At 44.6% G+C, this 25,013-nt stretch overlaps 1 protein-coding gene across 9 annotated transcripts in view; it reads left to right on the top strand.

Moving 5' to 3' along the window:
- Positions 1-25,013, top strand: part of PDZD2 (PDZ domain containing 2) — a 466,872-nt gene that overhangs the window by 307,686 nt on the left and 134,173 nt on the right. The window contains exon 1 of one of the 9 annotated variants that reach the window (XM_032279031.1): positions 19,747-20,095. The exons of the other annotated variants lie outside the window; for them this stretch is intronic. Coding sequence (XP_032134922.1) covers positions 19,944-20,095 — 152 coding nt within the window. The 5' untranslated portion in view covers positions 19,747-19,943. Of the gene's footprint in view, positions 1-19,746; positions 20,096-25,013 lie in introns of those variants that run through there. 9 annotated transcript variants of the gene reach the window in all.

Raw genomic sequence — 25,013 nt, 5'->3', positions numbered from 1 at the left:
CTCCAACTCCCACCCTGCAGCTCCGTGTGATTGGCTTTCTGTTGGCCGTTTCTCTCTTTTTTTGGAATCCTCTTTCACTTAGCATAATGTATTTGAGTCATCCATGTTGTTTCAGGTGTGAGAATCCATTCGTTCTCATTGCTGAATAGTATTCCTTCGTATACATGCACCACAGCTGGTTTGTCTGCTCTTAGAACGTCCCGTTACATCAGGTAGAGGTCCGTGTAGCATCTCATGAAAGAGGTTTTGTGCCCCTTCTCTCCTCTTAGAAAAATATGGTGAATTGGGCAAAGAAACTTTTGCTCTTGTATGTGACCACTGTACTCCAGTCATTCTAGATTGTCATCTCCTAAAGCTTTGGAAAAAAGTTTGAAAACTAAAGTATTTGGAAAAGATTATGTTTTCTTTTTCTCTGCCCGCAAGCATCAGCACTAGATTTTTGTCTATTTTTTGTTTTTGTCTTAGATTTTTGTCTATTTTGAACACAGATCTTTTTCTCTCTCCCATTACACTTTGAAACAACTTTAAACCTTTTTGGTTTTTGTTAGTTCTATTTAAAGAAAGTTTGGGGCTGGGTATAGTGGCTCACACCTGTAATCCCAGCACTAGGGGAGGCCAAGGCAGGTGGATCACGAGGTCAAGAGATCGAGACCATCTGGCCAACATGGTGAAACCCCATCCCTACTTAAAAAAAAAAAAAAAATTATATATATACACACACACACACACACACACACACACACACACACACACACAGACACACACACACACACACACATACAGAAATTAGCTGGGTGTGATGGTACATGCCTATAGTGCCAGCTGCTCAGGAGGCTGAGGCAGAAGAATCGCTTGAACCCAGGAGGCGCAGGTTGCAGTGAGCCAATATTGTGCCACTGCACTCCAGCCTGGACACAGAGCGAGACTCTGTCTCAAAAAAGAAAAGAAAAGAAAAGAAAAAGATCTGGTCAGTATCTAAAGAAAATCTGTCACTATTTTATGTCTTCTTTATTAAATTGTAATTATTATATAAACAGGGATGCCAGAATTTAAAAACTCTTAAGTGCTGTTCTCAGTTTAACCTTGGACTTGTTCCACTGTCTGTGGTAATGATTTTGAGATATCCACGCCAAGAGGTATGTCGTAAACACTGCATTCTGAAATTCAGGTTAGAGTGGAGAAAGGGATATCATAGCAGAGAGTGATTTGAAATAATTATGTGATGGGAATGTCTGAATATATAATCTCTATATATCTTTGATTTATTATCTGGTAAAAACAACATTAGAAGAAAATCTTGGATTTCAGAACCTCAGTTGAAAACTTGTGGGATGCTGATTACAGCATAAAGATTTACTCTAAAGATTCAAAACTGACCACTAGAGCTGGCTAAGTGAATTACTTGTTTGCTTTTTAATGGGGCCAACCTTAACTTACTGCATCTTTAAGTAAAGAAGAGTTGCTGGGATTATGTTATCTACAACCATAGTTCCTATAGCTAATAAATGGACCCAGCAGGCATTCTTTTAAGGATACCAGATTCTGCTGTCTTCCTTTCGATCTATAAATAAATACAGTTTCCATCAAATCTGAAAAGAATTTATTTGGAACTTGAACAGATGAACTAAAATTTATATAAAAGAGGGGAAAATGAGTGAATACCTAAGAAATCTTTGAAAAATAAGAATAAGCCAAGCATGGCAGCTCACACCTGTAATCCCAGAACTTTGGGAGGCCAAGGCAGGTGGGTCACCTGAGGTCAGGAGTTTGAGACCAGCTTGGCCAACATGGTGAAACCCTGTCTCTACTAAAAATACAAAATAAGCCAGGTTGGTGGTACACACCTGTAGTCCCAGCTAATTGGGAAGCTGAGACAGGAAAATCACTCAAACCTGGGAAGTGAGGCTGCAGTGAGTCATGATCGTGTCACTGCACTCCAGCATGGGCAAGACAGAGCGAGTCACTTCCTCAAAAAAAAGCAAAAGAAAAAGAAGAATAAAGAGGGGTTCTCACCAGAGAGCAAACTGTACTTTAAAGTTCTAGTAATTAAAAGAGTGTGGCATAGGAACTGCCACATAGACCAGTGGAACAGAATAGGGAGTCCTAAATTGGCCATTATATGACCAGAAATTTTATATATGAAAAGGAAGTACCTGTATTTCAAAAGCGGAAGAAAAGAGTCTGTTTAAAGCCAGGCACGGTGGTAATTCCAGCACTTTGGGAGGCCGAGGTGGGCAGATCACCTGAGGTAGGGAGTTCAAGACCAGTCTGACCAACATGGAGAAACCCGGTCTCTACTAAAAATACAAAATTAGCCGGGTATAGGCCCATGCCTATAATCCCAGCTCCTTGGGAGGCTGAGGCAGGAGAATTGCTTGAACCCAGGAGGCAGAGGTTGTGGTGAGCCGAGATTGCGCCACTGTACTCCAGCCTGGGCACCAAGAGCAAAACTCCGTCTCAAAAAAAAAAAAAAAAGAGACAGTCTCTTTAGTAAATTTTATTGAAATAATTGTCTAAAACTTTAGGAAAAAAGTATAAAGTTAGAGCCTATCTTAAATCCTACTCACAAAATTCCAGATGAGATAAAAAGAGCTAAACATAAAAAATCTGTGAAAATATTAGAAGAAAACAGGAGAATATTTTTATTATCTAGAGTGGTTAAGCCTCCTGAAATAAGACTATCGGTGCAGGAAGTCATGAAAGAGAAGAAGATAAATTAAACCGATCTGTGCTTACACATCACAAAAAATAAAAGTTGAGACCTGGCATGGTGGCTCTCACCTATAATCCCAACACTTTAGGAGGCCAAGACGGGGGGATTTGAGTTCAAGATCAGCCTGGGCAACAATAGCAAGACCCTGTCTCTAATATATATTAGATTTTATATATATATATGTTAGATTTTATATATATATGTATATTTGAGGTACCCATGCCGAGCGATATATCGTTTATATATATATAATATATGTCATATGTAAATATATCTTTTATATATATATTTTAATTAAATTACATAATTTAAAATTTAAAATATATAATATATATTTTTATTTTTAATTAGCCAGGCACAGTATCTCTAGCTTGTAGTCCTAGCTGTTCTGGAGGCTGAGGCAGAAGGATTGCTTGAGTTCAGGAGTTCAAGGTTATAGTGCGATGTGATTGTGCCACTGCCCTTCCAGCCCGGGTGACAGAGTGAGACACTGTCCCTGTATCTTAAAAAGAAAAAAGTTACAGGACTGGTTTTGCGCGTGGTGTGAAGGGGTAACTTGGACATTTGACGCTGTCCACTTCACTACCACATGAAGCTTTTGTTTCTTTTTACAAGAATATATTTACTGATTGCATGATTTCCTCAACGTTCTTGCCATAGTACATAAACCGAGGTAAACACTTATAAATTACAGAAGCTATTATTTTTAAACTGCTTTCCTCACAGTGATTTATATTTAGAAAATGTGTCTTCATGTCTAAATGTGATTTTATAAAGGTTTCTTATGGTTTGAATAGCATTGCCTCTTTGTTGTTTTTGTTGTTGATAACCTGCATTTTTCTACCATTCCTCATTACTGCTCAGTGCAGATGGTGAAAGATTTAATTATATTGTGAAATGCATTGTGACGGGTGGCTTTGGAAGAGTCAGAGACACAAGGTTACAAAAGGACCATGAACCCTCTTCAAGGTGTGCACAGCCTTGTCTGACATTGTGTTCACATAAAAACCACTAGGCAGCCGGGCGCGGTGGCTCACGCCTGTAATCCCAGCACTTTGGGAGGCCGAGGCGGGTGGATCACGAGGTCAAGAGATCGAGACCATCCTGGTCAACATGGTGAAACCCCGTCTCTACTAAAAAAAATACAAAAAATTAGCTGGGCATGGTGGTGCGTGCCTGTAATCCCAGCTACTCAGGAGGCTGAGGCAGGAGAATTGCCTGAACCCAGGAGGCGGAGGTTGCGGTGAGCCGAGATCGCGCCATTGCACTCCAGCCTGGGTAACAAGAGCAAGAGCGAACCTCCGTCTCAAAAAAAAAAAAAAACCACTAGGCAACAATTTGAAAGTTTCTCTCACTTGCCAAATTGAGTGTAATTGTATGCCTGCTGGGGCTGGGCACTGGACCCCCAAGCCCTGTGCCCTGTGGAACTTCTAGAGAGGATCTGTCTCTAAGAGCTGGGAAGAAGTGGGTCAAGGAGCCGATAGTGGGATACAGATGTTGCTGAAAACTTTCCCTGTCCTCTTTCTTTTTTGAAATGGGCTTCTTTCTGGTTGAGCATACACACTGCCATTGGGGTGATTCACGTGCAACCCTCTAGAATGCTAGATTAGAAGGTTGGCAAGAAAAGAAGGATGGTGGTTGGCCTTCATCTTTTCTTTTTTTTTTTTTTTTTTCTTTTTTTCTGAGATGGAATCTCACTCTGTTGCCTAGACTTGAGTGCAGTGGTGCGATCTTGTCTCACTGCATCCTCCACTTCTTGGGTTATAGCAATTATCCTGCCTCAGCCTCCTGGGTAGCTGGGATTACAGGCATGTGCCACCATGCCTGGCTAATTTTTGTATTTTTAGTAGAGACGGGATTTTACCATGTTAGCTAGGCTGGTCTTGAACTCCCGACCTCAGGTGATCTGACCGCTTCGGCCTCCCAGAGTGCTGGGATTATAGGTGCCAGCCACTGAGCCTGGCCCTTGGTGGTGTTTCTCTAGTCTCTTATTTATCTTTCTTTGATCTTTATTATTTTCTTCCTTCTGCTAACTTTGGGCTTTGTTCTTTTTTTCTTCCCCCTTAGTTCTTTCAGATCAAATTTAGGTTGTGTCCGGGTGCCACGGCTCACACTTGTAATCCCAGTATTTTGGGAGGCTGAGGCAGGCGGATCATGAGGTCAGGAGTTCGAGACCAGTCTGGCAACATAGTGAAACCCCGTCTCTACTAAAAATACAAAAATTAGCCAGGTGTGGTGGCAGGTGCCTATAATCCCAGCTACTCAGGAGGCTGATGCCAGAGAATCGCTTGAACTTGGGAGGCCGAGGTTGTAGTAAGCCAAGACCATGCCATTGCACTCCAGCCTGGTGACAGAGTGCCACTCTGTCTCACATATACACACACAGACATACATGCAAAAGGTGTTTATTTGCAATCTTTCTTTTTTCTTAATGTAGGCATTTATTGCTATGAACTTCCCTCTTAGAATTGCTTTTGCCATGTCCCATATGTTTGGGTATGTTGTGTTTCCATTTTCATTTTTCTCAAGATACTTCTTAAATTTCCCTTTTGATTCTTTGACCCATTGATTGTTCAGGAATGTAGTATTAAATTTCCATGTATTTGTGAGTTCTTCCATTTTCTTCGTATTATTTGTAGTTTTATACTATTGTGGTTGGAAAAGATACTTGATGTGATTTCAATCTTCATTTGTTAAGACTTCATTTGTAGTCCATCCTATCTATCCTGGAGAATGTCCCACGTGCACATGAAAAAACGTATTCTGCTGCTGTTGGATGAAATGTTCTAGATATATGTCTGCTAGGTCCATTTGCTCCATAGTGCTGTTCAAGCAAGTCCAGTGTTTCCTTTGATTTATCCGTTGTTGAAAGTGGGGTATTGAAATCTCCAACTATATTGCTGCTTATTTCTTTCTTCCGTTCTGTTAATATTTGCTTTATGTGTTTAGGTGCACCAGTGTTGGGTGAAAAACAATAGAAGTAAAACAACAGAAAAACAACAGAAGGTGGGGCGCGTAATCCCTGCACTTTGGGAGGCCGAGGCGGGTGGATCACAAGGTCAGGAGTTCAAGACCAGCTGGCCAACATGGTGAAACACTGTCTCTACTAAAAATAGAAAAATTAGCTGGACACAGTGGCAGATGCCTGTAATCCCAGCTACTTGGGAGGCTGAGGCGGGAGAATTGCTTAAACCCTCAAGGTGGAGGTTGCGGTGAGCCAAAATCACACCACTGCACTCTAGCCTGGGCAACAGAGCAAGACTCCGCCTCAAAAAAAAAAAAAAAAAAAATTAAAAAAGAAATTAAGTGTTTTTTTTTTTTTTTTTGAAAAGATAAAGTTTATTAAGAGGAGACTTAAAATTGTAATGAAAGAAGAGATATCACACCAGATATCACAGAAATGCAAAGAATAATAGTCTATTGAAACAATTGTAATCCAAGAAATTGGAAGTAAAATGAGCGTGTAGAAGAGACATCTGCACTCTCTGATTCATTGCAGCAGCATTTACAATAGCCAGGATATGAAATTGACCTACGTGTCCATCAATGGATGACTGGATAAACAAAATTCGATATATATGCACAATGGAATAAAATCTATTCAGCCTTTCAAAAGAAGGAAGTCCTGCCATTTGTAACATAGATGAACCTAGATGACATTATATTAAGTGAAATAAGCCAGGCACAGAAGGGCAAATGCTACACAATCACATTTATATATGGAATCTAAAAAGTTGAACTCACAGAAGCAGAGAGAAAAGTGGAGGCTGCCAGGGCCTGGGTGGGAGTTGGCGGGGTGTGGGGAGATGTTGGTCGAGAAGTGCAAAGTTTCAGTTACGATGATGAAGTTCTAAAGATTCGTAGTACAGCATGATGACTACAGCTAAGAATGTATTGTATTCTTGAAAATTATTATAGGTCCGAAATATTCTCTCTATTGAAAAATTAGAAGTATGTGAGGTGATAAATGTGTTAATTAGCCTGATTTAATCATTTCACAGTGTTTACATGTATCAAAACATCACATTTGGTCCAGGCACAGTGGCTCATGCCTGTGATTCCAGCACTTTGGGAGGCTGAGGTGGGTGGATCATGAGGTCAAGAGTTCGAGACCAGCCTGACCAACATGGTGAAGCCCCATCTCTACCAAAAATACAAAATTTAGCCGGGCGTAATGACATGTGCCTGTAATCCCAGCTACTCAGGAGGCTGAGGCAGGAGAATTGCTTGAACCCGGGAGGCAGAGATTGCAGCAGTGAGCCGAGATTACAGTGAGCCGAGATTACAGTGAGCTGAGATTGCGCCATTGCACTCCAGCCTGGGTGACAAAGTGAGACTTGTCTCAAAAAAAAAGTTATGTTGTATACTGTAATTGTATACAATATTTGTTTATCAGTTATCCCTTTGCCAGGCTCAGGGGTTCATGCCTGTAATCCCAGCACTTTGGTAGGCCAATGCAGGAGGATTGCTTTAGGCCAAGAATTCAAGACCAACCTGGCCAATATCGTGAGATCTCATCTCTATTTAAAAAATGAAATAAAAATTTTTATTAATTAAATTTTATAAATCAGTTATCCCTTAATAAAGCAGGGAAAAGATATAACAATACACCAAAAAAGAAAAAAAATACACTATTTGCTTAAGGTCACTCCACTGGTAAGGGACAGTACATGGCTTCAGCCCCAGTTTTACCAAGCTTCCAAACCTGCCTTCTGTCCGATACACTGCTGGGTCTCACCCAGCCCACTCCCTACTCAATCTCATGCCCTTGTGACTCAGGGAGAAATCTGGAAGATCTTTCTGAGCAGAGGCCAGCGACTTCCTCAAATGGCAGCTTCACCATCTCTTGTCCCTCTCCACAAGGGGAGGAAGGAGCCCTGTGCCAGAGGTCTAGATATGCTCAGTGAAGCTTCTTCATCTCCATTCCTGAGTGTTGTCAGTTAAACACTGGTGATGACCACATCTTCCTTATGTATTGCACAAGCTTATAGTGGTCAGATTATGGTGGTGACACTAATCCCAATAGTGACTTTCATAAGAGATAAATATAACAACAGGCCAGACGCAGTGGTATACTCCCAGCAGTTTGGGAGGCCAAGGTAGGCAGATCACTTGAGGTCAGGAGTTTGAGATCAGCCTGGCCAACATGGTGAAACCCCATCTCTACTAAAAGTACAAAAAAAAAAAATTAGCCATGGTGGCAGGTGCCTATAATCCCAGCTACTTGGAAGGCTGAGGCATGAGAATCACTTGAACCCAGGAGGCGGAGGTTGCAGTGAGCTGAGGTCATGCCACTGCTCTCCAGCCTGGGCAACAGAGACTCTCTAAAGAAAATTAAAAAAAAAAAAAAAAACAGACATAACAAAGTAGTACAGTATTAACAGCAATCAGGGCATGAAACAAGTGTGTAACTCCTGCAGTTCCAATTGATTTTTTATCCCTCCACGGATACGCCTTGTCTAGCACTACTCTTGACCTTTCTCCCACTTTCCCCTACATACAGGACCAGGAGTAGCAAATCCAAACCTCACTGTATAAGGACGGGAAGTTAGCCCTGTTAGATGAGGGCACCCTTTAGAAACATGGGCTTGTCTCAAGGAAGATATGAATGGGGAGGCCTCCCTTCACAAGACCTTTTAGGTGACGTTGGGCAGTGCAGATGCCTGAAGTATTTGATTCTGTTACCTACCGTGTCTGTCCCCGCGAGGCTGACAACATGCCTAGAGGTATGGGGAAGGGAGTGGGAAGGAATTGCTACCAAGTTAAAACATGTGCTCTGCTAACTTGGCAAGTATGGGTAAAGGAAAGGACAAAGAAGAAACTGATTTCCTCCCAAAGCTTAGGTTCCTTTAGCAGCCTGCGCGAAGCATGGGTAGATGACTTTGAAATCTCCACTGGGCTTGTTTGCCTTTTATTTTTATTTCTTGTTTTAGAGATGGTGTCTTTCCTTGTCACCCAGGCTAAAGTGCAGTGGCACGATCATACCTCACCATAGCCTCGCACTCCTGTAACCTCTTGGTTTCCTGTACCCCTAGGAGATCACTGGTTAAGACAGAAGGTATAAGGAGCATTGATGAGTCAAATGAACGAGGAGCATTAACAGTTCTGATTTTCCGTGTTCTCCTCAAGATGATCTTCAGCAGCTTGTAACTCTTGGGCTCTGGGATTTCTTCCACCTCAGCCTCCTGAGTAGTTGGGACTGTGGGCACAAGCTACCATGCCTGGCTCTGTTTACCTTTTTGAAAAATAATCTCTGCAGCCTGGGCGCCGTGGCTCACTCCTGTAATCCCAGCACTTTGGGAGGCTGAGGCGGGCAGATCACGAGGTCAGGAGATTGAGACCATCCTGGCTAACGTGGTGAAACCCCATCTCTACTAAAAATACAAAAAATTAGCCAGGCATGGTGGCACGTGCCTGTAGTCCCAGTGACTCGGGAGTCTGAATGAGGATAATCTCTTGAACGTGGGAGGCAAAAGTTACAGTGAGCTGAGATTGTGCCACTGCACTCTAGCCTGGGCAACAGAGCGAGGCTCTGTCTCAAAACTAGTAATATCTCTGCAGTGTGTTGTGAGGAGACAGGCTGAAATGACAACACACTTAATGCCTATTGGCTCCTTGGCCCAGGAGGACAGCGCCAATCACACAGTGGTTCCCCTAGGAATTTAATTCTAGCACAAGATCCCCCACTTGGACAGGAGGCTGCACATCACAACCTGTGCCTGGGATGTTACCGGGCGGACCAAGGTAACATTTGTATGTTATGAGTGAGTCATCTTCACATGTATTACTGAAAATCAGAAAATAATTGCTTAAACATTTTCCCTCAGAAACAGAAAGGTTTGAGAATCCGAAGCCAGGACTAAGTGGGAGAACAGTTCATGTTATGACCCGGATACCCAGTTCACCTTCAGGTGAGCAGCTCTGGCCTCTGGAGATCAGGGGTTGCCCATTCTGTGGCCTTAAGTGGTTTCTCCAGCTTGGTATCATAACATCTTAGTTTATTATTCCTTTAAGAGAACTGTTGGTTGGACAAAAGTCTTAATGGACACTGATGATTCAAATTAATGAGCATAACAGTGACGATTCTCTGTGTTCTCCTCAAGATGACCTCCGCCAGACCTTCAAGTTAGATTCATCCAATCAGAATTTGTTTTGTTCTGTTTTGTTTTTGAGATGGAGTCTCTGTTGCCCAGGCTGGAGTACAGTCTCATGATCTCGGCTCACTGCAACCTCTGCCTCTCAGGTTCGAGCAGTTCTCCTGCCTCAACCTCCCAAGTAGCTGGGACTACAGGTGCGCGCCGCCACTCCCTGATAATTTTTGTATTTTTAGTAGAAACAGGGTTTTACCATGTTGGCCAGGTTGGTCTTGAACTCCCAATCTCAGATGATCTGCCCACCTCGGCTTCCCAAAGTGCTGGGATTACAGGTGTGAGCCACCGCACCCAGCCTATTGTGAAAGTTCAAGAGTCACCAAAGCTTGGAAAATCCAAATGGAGGGAGAAGGGTGTGTTACTTTTCTAGGACGGCGATAGCAAAGCACCACAAATTGGATGGCCTAAAGCCACAGAAACTATTTTCTCACAGTTCTGGAGACTTGAAGTCTGAAATCAAGTGGTCATCAAGGTTGGTTCCTTCTGGAGGCTTTGAGGGAGAAAGCCACTTCACCATGCCTCTCTCAGTGTCTGGTGGTTGGAGGCAATCCTGGCGTTTCTCGGCTTGTAGACACGTCCCCTCAATCTCTACCTCCATCTTCACTCACCTTTTCCTGTGTCTCTGTGTGTCCTTTTCTGTCTCTTATCAAGATACACTCATTGGATTTAGTGGCTGCCCAAATCCAGGATGATCTCATCTTGATCCTTAACTAATTATATCTGCAAAGATTCTGTTTCCAAATAAGGTTACATTCTGAGGTTCCAGGTGGACATGCTTTCTACTGCTCCCTTTCCAGTTGGAGGCAGAGTTAGAATTCATAGTCCTAGCCCACTCTCCTCTCTACCACCCAGAACCGGTGCCTCCACCTCCTCGCAGCTTAGCTAATTCCTGCGGGGTCACCAACCACTTCCTAAGGAGAACCTTCCTATCCACATCTACCCCCAAAGCAAGCCAGTCCCCCTTTTATAAGCTGCTGAAGGAACCCAGGCTTCTGTTGAAGCATTCTTCATATAATTACTGTTGTTTTAAAATTTATGTAAATTTATATCTTTTGAACATTTTACTTTAATATTTTATGCTATCATATTTTATATAAAGCATAATTTAGTTAACAAATTTGTATAATTCTTTTTGTTGTTGTTCTGAGATGAAGTTTTGCTCTTGTTGCCCAGGCTGGAGTGCAGTGGTGCAATCTCGGTTCACTGCAACCTCCGCCTTCCAGGTTCAAGCAGTTCTCCTGCCTCAGCCTCCCGAGTAGCTGGGATTACAGGCACCTGCCACCACGCCTAGCTAATTTCATCATATTGGCCAGGCTGGTCTCGAACTCCTGACCTTGTGATCCACCTGCCTCGGGCCTCCCAAAGTGCTGGGATTGCAGGTGTGAGCCACCATGCCTGGCCTAAAAACAAATTTTCTTTAGATAAGGTATCCATAGTCTTTGATTTGAAACTTCAGCTGTACGAAAGAGCCTTGTACGGGCCCTTTGGACTTAGTCACACATTTGTGTTTTGAAGATGTTCCCAATAAAATTGGACCTTATAAACTTTGTGCCTGATGATTTAAAGAACCTCTTGTTTCAGCTCTTTTCTAAGAAACAGTGTTGACATTTTCCACGGATCTGCCTGTGTGTCTTCTCTTTCCTTAAAGTCATTTCTGACTTAGCAGCCTTTCCTTTAACTCCTCTCTTTTTGCTCAAAGCCAAAGTACCTGGAAGCTGTCCCTTTTGAGAACAGGTGGTGCCAACATGTAAATTCTTTGGGGCAGTTGGACAGGGAGGGAAAATAAATAAATCTCACCTGACAGTCTCAGCAGGCCAGAAGAGCTGGTCTCAAAGGGCCGCAAGGAGTGTCTTAGGAGATGTCTGCAGAGAGTGAGGGTGTCAAGTGTTAAGATCAAGAGCCCCGTGGCTGAGTGCGGCTCTGTCCCTGGCATTGCCGTGTCCCGGGCCTCCCCTGGAGCCCATTTTGATCCCGTTCAGCATCTGGTGAGTTGTGTGTCTCAAGTCCTGAACCAGGACTGCTGCCACCCGCATAGAGCTCCAGTCTGCATGGAAAAGGTGTGTGGTTCGCACCCCAGCCTGGGAGCTAGAACGAGGGATGCCCCTGTGAGTGTGAAAAGTATTTGTGAGTCTCGAGGGAAAAGGGCCACAGTGGAAACTCTCATCAGGGTCTCCCCGCTACCCCACCCAGAGATTGGGGGAACGCCTCTGTTCAAATGCTTTTGTTTCTGTCCCTTTCCAGATTCTTCCAGATCACACTCTTCCTGGTGTGCAGTTCAAGAAATAATTTTTCTCGGTGTTTGTTTTTCCACGCAGCCCCTGGCTTTGACTTTGTTTTTGGATGCTTTCCGTTTGCTCTAAATAGGAGGGTTCCGAGCCCAGTGTGCGCCGTGTGCCAGCTGCTTCCTGCTGAGAACACTTGGTAATGAAGTGACTTCCTAGTACTCTAAAACACGTTTGTAGCTCAGATGCCCATCCCTGCTCGTACCACTGAAGTCAGGCCAGACAAGAACAGAGCCCCAGCTATTCATGCTATGGGCATTTTCTCCCAGAGCTGGAGTTTTATGTCTGCAGAGACCTTCTCTTGACATTGAAAAACCATCACAATGTTGACTGACCAATGGCATTGTAAAATGTTTAAACATTTAGGGGGGCACAGTGGCTCACGCCGGTAATCCTAGCACTTTGGGAGGCTGAGGCAGGTGGATCACAAGGTCAGCAGTTCAAGACCAACCTGGCCAATATGATGAAACCCCGTCTCTGCTAAAAATACAGAAAAATTAGCCGGGCATGGTGGCAGGCAGCTGTAATCTCAGCTACTCGGGAGATTGAGGCAGAGACTTGCTTGAACCTGGAAGGCAGAGGTTGCAGTGAGCCAGGATTGCGCCACTGCACTCCAGCCTGGGCGACACAGCTAGACTCCATCTCAAAAATGAATAAACAAAATAAATAAGCATTTAATATTACCACAACCAAGCTTTTGAAACTCCTGCCTCAGGAAAGGGAAAAACTTGATTTTTTCTTTTTAAAGGAGGCAGATAAACCAAAAGGAAGGGCTTTTGCCCAAATATTTATGACAAATGGAGAAAAGAGAGCAGCTGTTCTGACTGGTAGGCCAGAACAAGGCGAGTGCTGGGAGAGGCGGGGGCTGTCCACGCACACACCTGCATCTGATTTATTTGTGGAGTAGCCTAGCCTGCATGTTTTACAGAATATTCAGGGGTCAGCTGATCTCACAGCCTGGCTGGGTTGGGCAGCCTCCCAGGCTCCACCTGGAGCCTTGAGGCAATTCCAGGGCCTCTGGGAACATCCTCGGAGTTCAGGTCAGGCCAGAAGGCGTTCAGTTGCCCTGGGAGTTGAGGGTCAGACTCTAGCTGATAGACGGGGAAGTGGAACAAGAGTCCATTGTTGGTCTGTGTTTTTTTTTTCTTTTGAGTTGGAGGCTCGCTCTGTCGCCCAGGCTGGAGTGCAGTGGTGCAAACTTGGCTCACTGCACCCTGAGCCTCCTGGGTTTAAGCAATTCTCCGGTTTCAGCCTCCTGAATAGCTGGGATTACAGTTGCCTGCCACCATGCCCTGCTAATTTTTGTATTTTTAGTAGAGATGGGGTTTTAGCATGTTGGCCAGGCTCATTTCAAACTCCTGACAAAGGGATCCGCTAGCCTTAGCCTCCTAAGGTGCTGGGATTATAGGGTGAGCCTCCACACCTGGCGGTCTGTGTTTTGAGAAACATCTGCCTCATCTCTCTCTGGCAGAAGACTGTGGTTTGCAGTTAGCTCCACTCTGTGCTTAATGTCTACACTAGCTCAATCCACCAATGCCCAACACCCAAGTGTGCCCGCACACACCCCCATCCTTCTCAGTGCAAAGACTTAGGCCCACCCAGCCCTCACAATACCTCTGCCTCAAGGGGCCAACAGGAGCTCTGTCTCTAAGGTACATTTGCCCCGGCTTTCCAGCACTTGAGTTTGAGTCTATCTCTGACTCTCTGCCTGTTCCCATGAACTTGATTTTTCCAGAGACCCCTTTTTCCAGACATGGCTGTGGAACTCCTGACCTCAGGTGATCTGACCTCCTTGGCCTCCCAAAGTGATGGGATTACAGGCATAAGCCACCACACCCGGGCTATTTTTTTAGCAGAGAGGGGGTCTTGCCATGTTGGCCAGGCTTGTTTCAGCTCCTGTCCTCAGGTGATCCATCTGCCTCGGCCTCCCAGAGTGTTGAGATTACAGGTGTGAGTCACCATGCCTGGCTTTTTTTTTTTTCTTTTTTTTTTTTTTTAAACAGAGTCTCACTCTGTCACCCAGGCTGGAGTGTAGTGGCTCAATTGCAGCTCACTGCAACCTCTGCCTCCCAGGCTCAAATGTTTCTCCTGCCTCAGCCTCCAGAGTAGCTGGGACCACAGGCACATGCCACTATACCCGGGTAGAAGTATTTTTAGTAGAGATGGGGTTTCACAATGTTGGCCAGGCTGGCCTTGAACTCCTGGCCTCAAATAATCTGCCCACCTGAACCTCCCAAAGTGTTGGGATTACAGGTATGAGCCACTGTGCCCAGCCTTTCCATGTATTGATTTATGATGTTATGTCTAATTCCTGACTCCCTAAAATGTATAAAACCAAAGTGTATCCTGACCCCCCACACTTTCTCAGGACCTCTTGAGACTGATCCCTGGGCCGTGGTCACTCCTACTGGCTCAGAAGAAAATATTTTACAGAGTTTGGTTTCTCCACTAACATGGCTGAGCATCAGCACCCCTGATAAGAGAGGCCAAGATCAGAGGGGCATGTCCTGTGTGTGTCCTTTAGTTTGGCCTTGGCTGGGCTGGGAGCCAGGTTAGTTACTTAGTCCTCTGATTCTAGGTAATCTGAGCAAGTATTGATTCCATTTGTCTAGGATTCTTGGGAACTCACTCAAGCTTATAATTGAGAGATGGAATGAGGCAGTTGGCAAATTCCTCCACACCCTTAGAAACCACCTCACCTGATCCCCACCCTGTGGGTTTGCCTGAGGATATCCTGTTTTCCCTAGGCCTTTTTCTTACGGGTATGGGACATATTTTGGGTGTTAACACTCAAAGTGCAGCTGGGCATGGTGGCTCATGCCTGTAATCCCAGCACTTTGGGAGGCCGAGGCAGGCGAATCACCTGAGGTCAGGAGTTTGAGACCAGCCTGGCCAACATGGTGAAACCCCATCTCTGCTGAAAAATACAAAAAATTAATCAGGTGTGGTGGTGCATGCACCTGTAATCCCAGCTACTCAGGGGACTGAGGCAGGAGAATCGCTTGAACCCAGGAGGCAGAGGTTGCAGTGAGCCTGGATCAAGCCATTGCACTCCAGCCTGAGCAACAAGAGCAAAACTTCATCTTAAAAAAAAAACAAAACAAAACACTTAAAGTGCAATCTGTTATGAAGTTAAGGTAGGGCGAGTCCTCCTTGGGCTGTTTGAAGCTGCAGCCCTTTCTCATCTAAACCTGGTCATGATGAGCAGCATTAAGATGGGCCTTTGCCACAGGGAGTCCCAAGGTCATGTTAAGGGTATTTTTGGGAATCAGGCAGAGGCAGAGTTGAATCCCAGCTCTACCCTTCACCAGCTTTCTGACCTTGTGCAAGTTAATCTCTTTAAATCTCCGTTTTCTCACCTCTAAAAGACAGATTATCAATTCTCCATTGGCAGGGTTGTTTTAGATTGAACTGAGGTGATGTGTGTGTGCAGTTAACGCATCGCACAGCCTCTAGTTACTGTAGTTAACATTGTACCTGTGCCATATCTTTTTTTAAAACCCACATTAGTTTTTGGAACTTTTAAAATAAACATACCATTAAAAGCAAGCTTTGCATTTTCAACATTTGTGTTTGTGCCTCCAACAATTTAGGGTTTCCTTAATGCTTCACTTACCATTATTTTAAAATTAAATCCCAGTAGATAAATTCAAATGCCTCTGCATTTTCCTGTCTGAATATAACTGAGAACCAGGGGTCACAGAGAGATTGAACCCGTCACAGCTCCAGCTGTCAGTAGACACATGAAGAGTGCACTGATCAGAATCCAAGACTTAAAAGTTGCTCTGTCAACGTCTGGAAAGACATGGCTTATCTGTTTTTCTAGGCCAGGGTTCTGATGGTTTAATTTTCTTGTAATCAAAGTCTTATAAACCAAGAGGAAGAATTCGAAGGATGGTGAAGACAGATGAACCACAGGGAAAATACCCAACGAATTCGGCTTCTAAGGAGTACCCTTTGCTTGGGGAGGACGGTCACAGAACTTAGCAAGCCAGTCGGTGTGAGCCATCATAGATTAGGGCACTTGGCCGGCCCAGCCAGCCTGCCACAGAACCTCTGAAAAGAAAGGAGAAAATCAGATCTTCAAAAGTCCTCCAGGCTGCAAAGAAGAGGTTCAGGAGAACAGCGCCTGGCCTTAGCCAGAATATGTTGATGGGGTTAGTCATTTTTGCAATTTCTTGAATATCTTTTCTCTGCTTACTTCAAAACTGTGAAATAACTTCGGAAAAGCAGCCCACGATTTTGATGGAAGCTGTTTTGACATAAGTGAAACCAGGCTTGGCACGAGGTGGAGGCCAGCTCCAGCCCAGCCAATGGAGCGATGCCGGGAAGAATTGAGGCGATCTGGGGAAATTGTTTCAAGATGGAGCTGGATCCACTTGAAAGGGGAGGGAACTGGAGGGGACAGATGTGCCGTCAGTGTTTGAATTCGTGTGTGAGAAGCATCAAGTGCCTTCTGAGGTACGTGGGCCCATGGGAATCTCCCATCTTTTAGAGTCGCCTCTGAGGAAGGGAAGGCGAGGCCGCCTTTGAATGCTGTGCTCAGCGGGCTTGAGGGTGACTTACTGGCCGTTTGTGACCTGTTGGATTTGGCTGGTTTGGGGAAAGCCAGGCAGAAACGGCAGATGTGCCAGCAGCTCTCACAGTGGAGGAACATGGGAGATGGGCAGGGGAAGTGTGCAACTCGGCCCTTAGGTCATCTTTGACACTTTTTTTTTTTTTGAGGTGCAGTCTCCCTCTGTCGCCCAGGCTGGAGTGCAGTGGCACGATCTTGGCTTACCGTAACTTCTACCTCCCGGGTTCAAGCGATTCTCCTGCCTCAGCTTCCCAAGTAGCTGGGACTACAGGCACACACCACCATGCCCAGCTAATTTTTGTATTTTTAGTAGAGATGGTGTTTCACCGTGTTAGCCAGGATGGTCTCGATCTCCTGACCTCATGATCCACCCGTCTCCAAAGTGCTGGGATTACAGACTTGAGCCACCGCGCCAGGCCTTTGACACAGTTTTCGGCCTATGGTGGCCCTGAGGTTAGAAGATACATCAGACATAGTTTCTGATTCTCACTCTGCCTTTAGTTATCCCTGGGCATTGATAGTAGCCTCTTCCAAGGCAAGGCTAAGGGCACTGCTGTGTGTGAGAAGCGCAGGAATTGCCCGGGGCAGTGCACCTGGCAGGGCTGGAAACTCGGGGAGGATGCCCTGGATTTTCTGTTTCTCAGCTCTGGCCAGTCTTCAGCTATGAAGGACAAGTCATAGCAAAGCCCCCCTCTGTTAGGAAATACATGTTTTTGGCTGGTCCAGGGAGCAGGGAACGGGGAGGTTTGGAAGCTTATTAGCACATGTGCCAGGCCACAAAAGTAGAGAAGAGATTTGGCCACAAATACATAGAGAAAGTAAAAAATAAAATGGAGTTGATGTGATTGCATAGTAACATGAACATATTAGCATATACGATTCTATAGACTGAATGTTCTTTCCACCCAAAATTCACATATTGACATCTAATCCCCCTGTGAAAGTATTTTGGAGGTGAGGCCTTGGGGAAGTGATTAGATCTTGAAGGTGGTACCTTCATGATCTAATCTGTTTACTACACTTATAAAGAGACTCCAGTTTGTTACCAGCCTGGCCAATATGGCAAAACCCCATCTCTACTAAAAATGTGAAAATTAGCCAGGTGTGGTGGTGTGTGTCTGTAGTCCCAGCTACTTGGGAGGCTGACGTGGGAGAATGCATTGAACCCAGGAGGCAGAGGCTGCCATGAGCTGAGATCGTGCCACTGCATTCCAGCCTGGGCCACAGAGTGAGAGACTGTCACACAAACAACAAAAAAGAGACTCCAGAGAGCTCCTTCATCCACCATGTGAAGACAAAACAAGAAGACTCCACTATGAACTGGGACGTGGGTCCTCACCAGACATCAGATCTGCTGTGCCTTGATCTTAGACTTTCAGCCTATGGAGCTATGAGAAATAAATTTCTGCTTTTATAAGCCATCCAGTCTGTGGTAATTTGTTACAGCAGCCTGGATAGACAAAAACTAAAACACCGTATACTATGACTTCAGCCGTGTTTGGAACATTTGTTAATGAGGAATGACTTGGTTGTGTGATGACAAAGTAGAGTTAGTTTGTGACATTGGAACAGTGGAAATAACATAGGAGGCCAAATGGGAGAGGATGCTTTCTCCACTGAAGTGGGGTCCCATGAGCAAGCTTTGGAGGTGGAAGGGGCCACCAGGGATTCATGACCTAAACTAGATGGAATGGTAGATACTGGACCGGTGTGAGGGGAAGGGATGTGTGAGAGCTAGCAGGGCTGTGAGGTCTCTCTCTCCAGGGTAATGGGGGGCAAAGTGGAAAAGGTATCACCAGAAGGACATGTTCATCCAGGCACGACGGCTCATGTCTGTCATCTCTGCGCTTTGGGAGTCCAAGGTGGGCAGATTGCTTGAGCTCAGGACATTAAGACAAACCTGGGCAATATGGTGACTCCCTGTCTCTACCAAAAATACAAAAAATTAGCTAGGCATGGTGGTGCATGCCTATAGTCCCAGCTACTCAAGAGGCTGAGGTGGGGGGATGGCGGGAGCCTGGGAGGCGGAGGTTGCAGTGAGCCAAGATCACGCCACTGCACTCCAGACTGGGTGACAGAACAAGGCCCCCCTTGGAAAAAAAAAAAAAAAGGACATGTTCTCACAAATTGAGAATTTGTAGGGGATAAATGGCAGAGAAGATGCAGAAGAGTTAAAGTCTGGTGACTAAGGACTTATTGTAAAGGAGTCACTTTTAAATAAGACAGAAGACCACTTACTGTATAATTTCCTTTATATGAAATGTCAAGAAAAGGTAGACCTCTAGAGATAGAACGTGGTGGCTGGGATTCAAATGGGCATTTCCCATAAAATGGACATGAGGGATCTTATTGGGGAGATGAAAATGTCCTAAATTGATTTGTGATATGGCCACACAACTTGGTAAATTTCCTAAAAATCATTGAATTATACATTGGAAATGGATTAATCATATATGTAAGATATGCCTCAGTAAAGTCATCTTTTAAAGAATTTTTTTTTTTTTTAATTTTAATAGAAGGACCAGCATTTTTTGTGGTGCCACTGTGCTGGTACATAAGGGTACATAGACTAAGGATTTTTACAAAGGGCAATTCTCAAGACAAATGACTACTAAGAATTTTGACTTCACTAGTCATCACTGACTTAATGGATTTGAAGTAAGATGAGGTAGCTTTTGATTGTTAAATTGGCAAGGATTATAAAGAGTGACAAGAGCAGGGGCACGGTGGCTCATGCCTGAAATCCCAGCACTTTGGGAGGCTGAGGTGGGCAGATCACTTGAGGTCAGGAGTTCAAGACCAGCCTGGCCAACATGGTAAAACCTCGTCTCTACTAAAAGTACAGAAATTAATCAGGGGTGGAGGGGGTGAGGGGGCAACGCCTGTAATACCAGCTTCTTGGGAGGCTGAGGCAGGAGAATCACTTGAACCTGGGAGGTGGAGGTTGCAGTAAGCTGACATCATGCCACTGCACTCCAGCCTGGGTAACAGAGTGAGACTCCATCTCCAAAAAAAAAAAGAAAAGAAAAAGAGTGACAATATTCAGGAACAGATGGGTTTTCTAAGACACCACTGGTGGGATTCTAAATTGTCACCTTCTTGCTAAAGGACAGACCAACAGTACATAGGAAAGAATTTGAATATGCTTATGACCCAGCAAGTCCTCTGACCTAGGAAATCCCCCCTAAAGGGATTTATCTTCAGGAGACTTCACCAACAACATGCTGACATTTTTCACACTAAACACTTTTATCTCCGGACCAATCTGCTGCCCCCAAATCAAGATTCAGACATCCAGCTGCCTGTACAACTCCCACATGAGCATCTCAAACTCAGGGTGTCCAGAACTTCTGAATAGATCTGTGCATTCAGAGTAAGTCAGATAGACCCTTCTCCAGAAAGCTGCTCTACAGCCTCAGGTGATGACTGCTCATTTCATCCTTTCAGGCGCTCAGATACCTAGACACTACCTGTCTCAGTCCATTTGTGCTGCTGTAACAGAAATGCCACAGGTCGGGTCATTCATGAAAACTTATATCTCACGGTTCTGGAGGCTGGGAAGTCCAAGGCGCTAGCAAGGTTGGTATGTAGTAAGGGTGTGGTCTCTGCTTCCAAGATGACGCCTTGTTGCTGCATCCTCCAGAGGGGATAAACGCTGTGTCCTTTTATAGTAGGAAGAATGGAAGAGCAGAAGAGGCCCTGCTAGTTCCTCCAGCCCTTTCACCAGGTAGCTAACCCCATTCCTGAGGCCACTGGCCCCATGATATAATTACATCTTAAATGCCTCACCTCTTAATGCTATCACATTAGGGTTTAAGTTCCAACACTGGGATTTTGGAGGGACACATACATTCAAACCATAGTACCATCTCGACATCTCACATCCCATATCCAATCAAAACGCAAAAGCTGTTGTCTCTCCCTTCATAATTAATAATGATTCTGGCCATTTCTTACCGTTGCCACCTTTTCTCTCATGGGAATTCCTGTGGATGTTGTTCTCTCTGGTCTCTCTGCTTCTGACCTCCCAACCACAGTCTCTTCTCAACACAGCAGCAAAGGGGTCATATTAAAACAATACATTTCACATTACTTTTCTGCTTAAAACTCAGCAGCTCCACAGTTTGCCTGAAAGTGTTTAACAAGAGCCTACTACAAGTCCTTCTGTAAACGGGTCTCTATTATCTCTCCGATCTCATCTCCTATTGCTCCTCACTTGCTCGTTTTCAGCCACAAAGGCCTCCTCGCTGTTCCTCCGACACAGCAGGTGTGTTTCCAGTTTACCACTTGGGCGCTGGCTGTTCCCTCTGTCTGGAACACTCCTCTCCCAGGTAGCTGCACGGCCAACTCTTTGTCATCTTCAAGTCTTTGTTCAGTGTATTCTTCCCAGTGGGGCTACTGTAACTGCAGAATTTAAAATTTCAACCTGACTTTCAACCCTTGGCATATTGGAGACCTTTAGGCTGTTCAGTGTTTTGTTTAGGGTTTCAATCCCATCGCCCAGGCTGGAGTGCAATGGTGCGATCTTGGTTCACTGCAGCCTCTGCCTCCTGGGATCAAGCGATTCTCCAGCCTCAGCCACCCAGGTAGCTAGGACCACAGGTGCACCACCGCACCTGCCTAATTTTTGTATTTTTTGTAGAGATGGGGTCTCACTATGTTGCCCAGGCTGATCTGAAACTCATGAGCTCAAGTGATCCACTCACCTCGGTCTCCCAAAGTGCTGGGATTACAGAGGTGAGCCACTGCGCCGGGCCTTCTCAGTGTTTTCTATTTCTTATAGCACATCTCATGGTTTTTTTGTTGTTTTTTTGTTTTTTTTTTTTTAAATGAGATGGAGTCTCACTCTATTGCCAGGCTGGAGTGCAGTGGTGTCATCTCGGCTCACTGCAATCTCTGTCTCCTGGGTTCAAGCAATTCTGCTGTCGCAGCCTCCTAAGCAGCTGGGACTACAGGTGCCCGCCACTGCGCCTGCCTCATTTTTGTATTTTTAGTAGAGACAGGGTTTCACCGTGTTGGCCAGGCTGGTCTCAAACTCCTGACCTCGTGATCTACCTGCCTCAGCCTCCCAAAGTGCTGGGATTGAAGGCGTGAGCCACCACACCCAGCCAGAACGTCTCACTTTCTAACACACCTTATAATTAGATGCTTGCTTTAATAGGTGTGTCATTTGTCTGTTTGCCCCCACTAGATTCTAATCTCCACAAAGATGGGAATCTTGGTTCACTGCTGTGTCCCCAAATGCTTAGAACAGTGCCTAGCTTGTAGTAGGCATTCAATAACTATTTGAATGAATAAATGAGTGAATTTGTAATGAACAACTAGTAATTTTATGAACAGAAAAAAATAGCATTATGTCGACGGGAAAAAAGGGAAATAGTTCCTACGTACATGTTCTGATGCTCCTCAGTTCCTTGATGAGATGAGACTCAATCATGTACAGCAAAGTCTGACTTTCCCAGCACTCCCTGTTGTACCCACCCCCTGTGGCAAAATGCGGCCAACCTCATCAAGATAAGTCGTGTGGTAGAGCTGTGTGGCTAGAGTTCTAATTTGATTGTGTATAGACTGCAGGTAAATCCTACAGAATTATAAGAAACCTTGATCCACTCACAGTAATTTAATAAAGAAATGCGATCACTGGCAAGTAGAAGCCTAGAGATTCTCCTTTGAGGGCCAGTATCTCTGCAGCATGTTTTATAAAATCAGCTCTCATCGTTAATCAAGCATTTTCTGCTTCATTTAGCTTCTGAGTTTCTATTTCCAATAGATGTATGGGTGCTGTAAAAAGCTTTTATTGATTTATGCAGAAATTAGGTACATGGGGGGAAAAAAAAGGAGGTCCATGAAAACCTTTGAGGAAATGTTTTTTCCTCAAAAAAGTTTCATGTAAGCTTACATGATGGAAAGACCATACTGCTATTTCCTTCCTGTGACGCTTTATTCGGGTTGAAATGTACAGTGCGTCCTATGGCAGAGTTACTTTGTTGTAAGAGTTGTGAATTTAAGTCAGTCTTGATAATTTGAGATGTCAACTTTCAAGGTAAATATGACAATAATACTTTGTTGCATGGAGATCAAAATAATTTTTTTCATTGATCATGTGATTTTACTGCCTTTTTTTTTTCCGAGTTGGAGTCTCGCTCAGTCCCCCAGGATGGAGTGCAATGGCTCCATCTCAGCTCACTGCAACCTCGGTCTCCCAGGTTCAAGCCATTCTCCTCCCTCAGCCTCCCAGATAGCTAGGGTTACAGGCATGCACCACCATGCCTCGCTAATTTTTGTATTTTTAGTAGAGAGAGGGTTTCACCATGCTGGCCAGGCTGGTATCAAACTCCTGACCGCAAGTGATGCGCCCGCCTCGGCCTCCGCAAGTGTTGGCAGTAGAGACATGGGCCACCACACCCAGCCGATTTAACTGCTTTTTATCTGGTGTGTTCTGTAGTTCCCCCTCTTCCTACTCCTTTAAATCTAGGAGCTCTTGGCAGTAAACAGAAAAAGAACTAACTCTGCTTTGGCACAGATGGATATTGCTGCTAATGATCCAAAGAGTGCAAGAGATGAAATTTAACCAGGGAAATGGTGGAGGATGGACACTTAATGCTGACTGACGCTAATGCAGCTGCTGCCTTAGAAGCTGGTATCCTGAATTTAATTAGCATGTTGTACAGTCATAGAGTAAAATATCTACCTCCTTCCTACTCCTCTTAATATAATTCTACCTCTGTTCTGTCTTAAAGAGAAATTTATTTTCAGCCGTGTTTTCAGCTGGGCTGAGTGACTCATGCCTGTAATCCCAGAACTTTGGGAGGCTGAGGCAGGAGAATCACTTGAGGCCAGGAGTTTAGACCAGCCTGAGCAACATAGCAAGACCCCATTTCTATTATACAAAAATAAAAGTAGCTGGGAGTGGTGGCCTGTACCTGTAACCACAGCTACTTGGGAGGCTGAGGCAGGAGGATCACTTGAACCCAAGAGTTCAGGGCTGCAATGAGGTTTGTTTTGTTTTGAGATGGAGTCTCACTCTGTCACCCAGGCTGGAGTGCGGTGGTGCCATCTTGGCTCACTGCAACCTCCACTTCCCAGGGTCATGCGATTCTCCTGCTTCAGCCTCCCGAGTAGCTGGGATTACAGGCACCCGCCAACACGCCGAGCTAACTTTTATATTTTTAGTAGACATGAGGTTTCACCACATTGGCCAGGCTGGTCTCTAACTCCTGACCTAAGGTGATCTGCTCACCTTGGCCTCCAAAAATGCTACGATTACAGGTGTGAGCCACCGTACCTGGCTGGCTACAGTGAGTTTTGCTTGTACCACTGCATTTCAGGCTGGGTGACAGAGTGCTTTTTTGTGTTTTTAGTAGAGACAGTGTTTTGTCTCTACTTTTGTGTCTCACAAAGAAAAGAAAAATTTATTTTCAATGTTGGTTTGGTTTAAGATGCATATTGCTTTATATTAATCATTGATATCAAGAATAAAATGTCATTGAGCCCCTTTTCTAGGCTTAATGTTGGGGAAAAGACCAATTACAAACTAAATTATTTTGTGTATTTTCCCATTATTTGTAAAGAACTATGATTTTACTCTACTAGTAAGCTACCGAGCTGATGCACCAGAGTTTTATGGATGTTGGCAGAAGGCAGACTCCTGGTTCAAAGATGAAAAATGCTCGTTACTGACAGAAATAGCAGGATCCAGAGTATCAGCATATTTTCACTGGCTCCCCAAGCGCCAGTTCCTTCAGGGCAACATGGACGTCTGTCCTGATGTATAGATGAGTTTGACTTAAATTCCACTGCTAAACTATGTGGTCCCCGGGTGTGGTGGCTCACATCTGTGATGCCTGCACTTTGGGAGGCCAAGACAGGAGGATCACTTGAGCCCAGGAGTTGGAGATGATCCTGGGCAACATAGTGATACCCCATCTCTACAAAACATCTTTAAAATCTAAAAAATAAGCCAGGCTTGGTGGAACATACCTGTAGTCCCAGCTACTCAGGAGGCTGAGGTGGGAGGATTGCTTGAGCCTGGGAGGTCAAGGCTGCAGTGAGCCGTGATTGTGCCACTGCATTCCAGAGACACAGTGAGACCCTGTCTCAGAAACAAACAATAAACTATGTAATGGTAACAAGTTGTGATAGTTGATAATTTGAATTGGGTGTGAATGACAAAGTATGATTAGTCAGAAAAAAAGAAATCTTGAATAAATATTTACCCTAATTATTTCTTCCTCAACATGTGTCTCCCAATCCAAATTTTGTGATTAAAAATAATTAAATGTACACATTTT

This window comes from Sapajus apella, unplaced genomic scaffold (assembly GCF_009761245.1).
Source record: "Sapajus apella isolate SASKATOON/1434 unplaced genomic scaffold, GSC_monkey_1.0 scaffold11, whole genome shotgun sequence".
NCBI lineage: Eukaryota > Metazoa > Chordata > Mammalia > Primates > Cebidae > Sapajus > Sapajus apella.
This window is presented reverse-complemented; position numbering and strand designations above follow the sequence as displayed.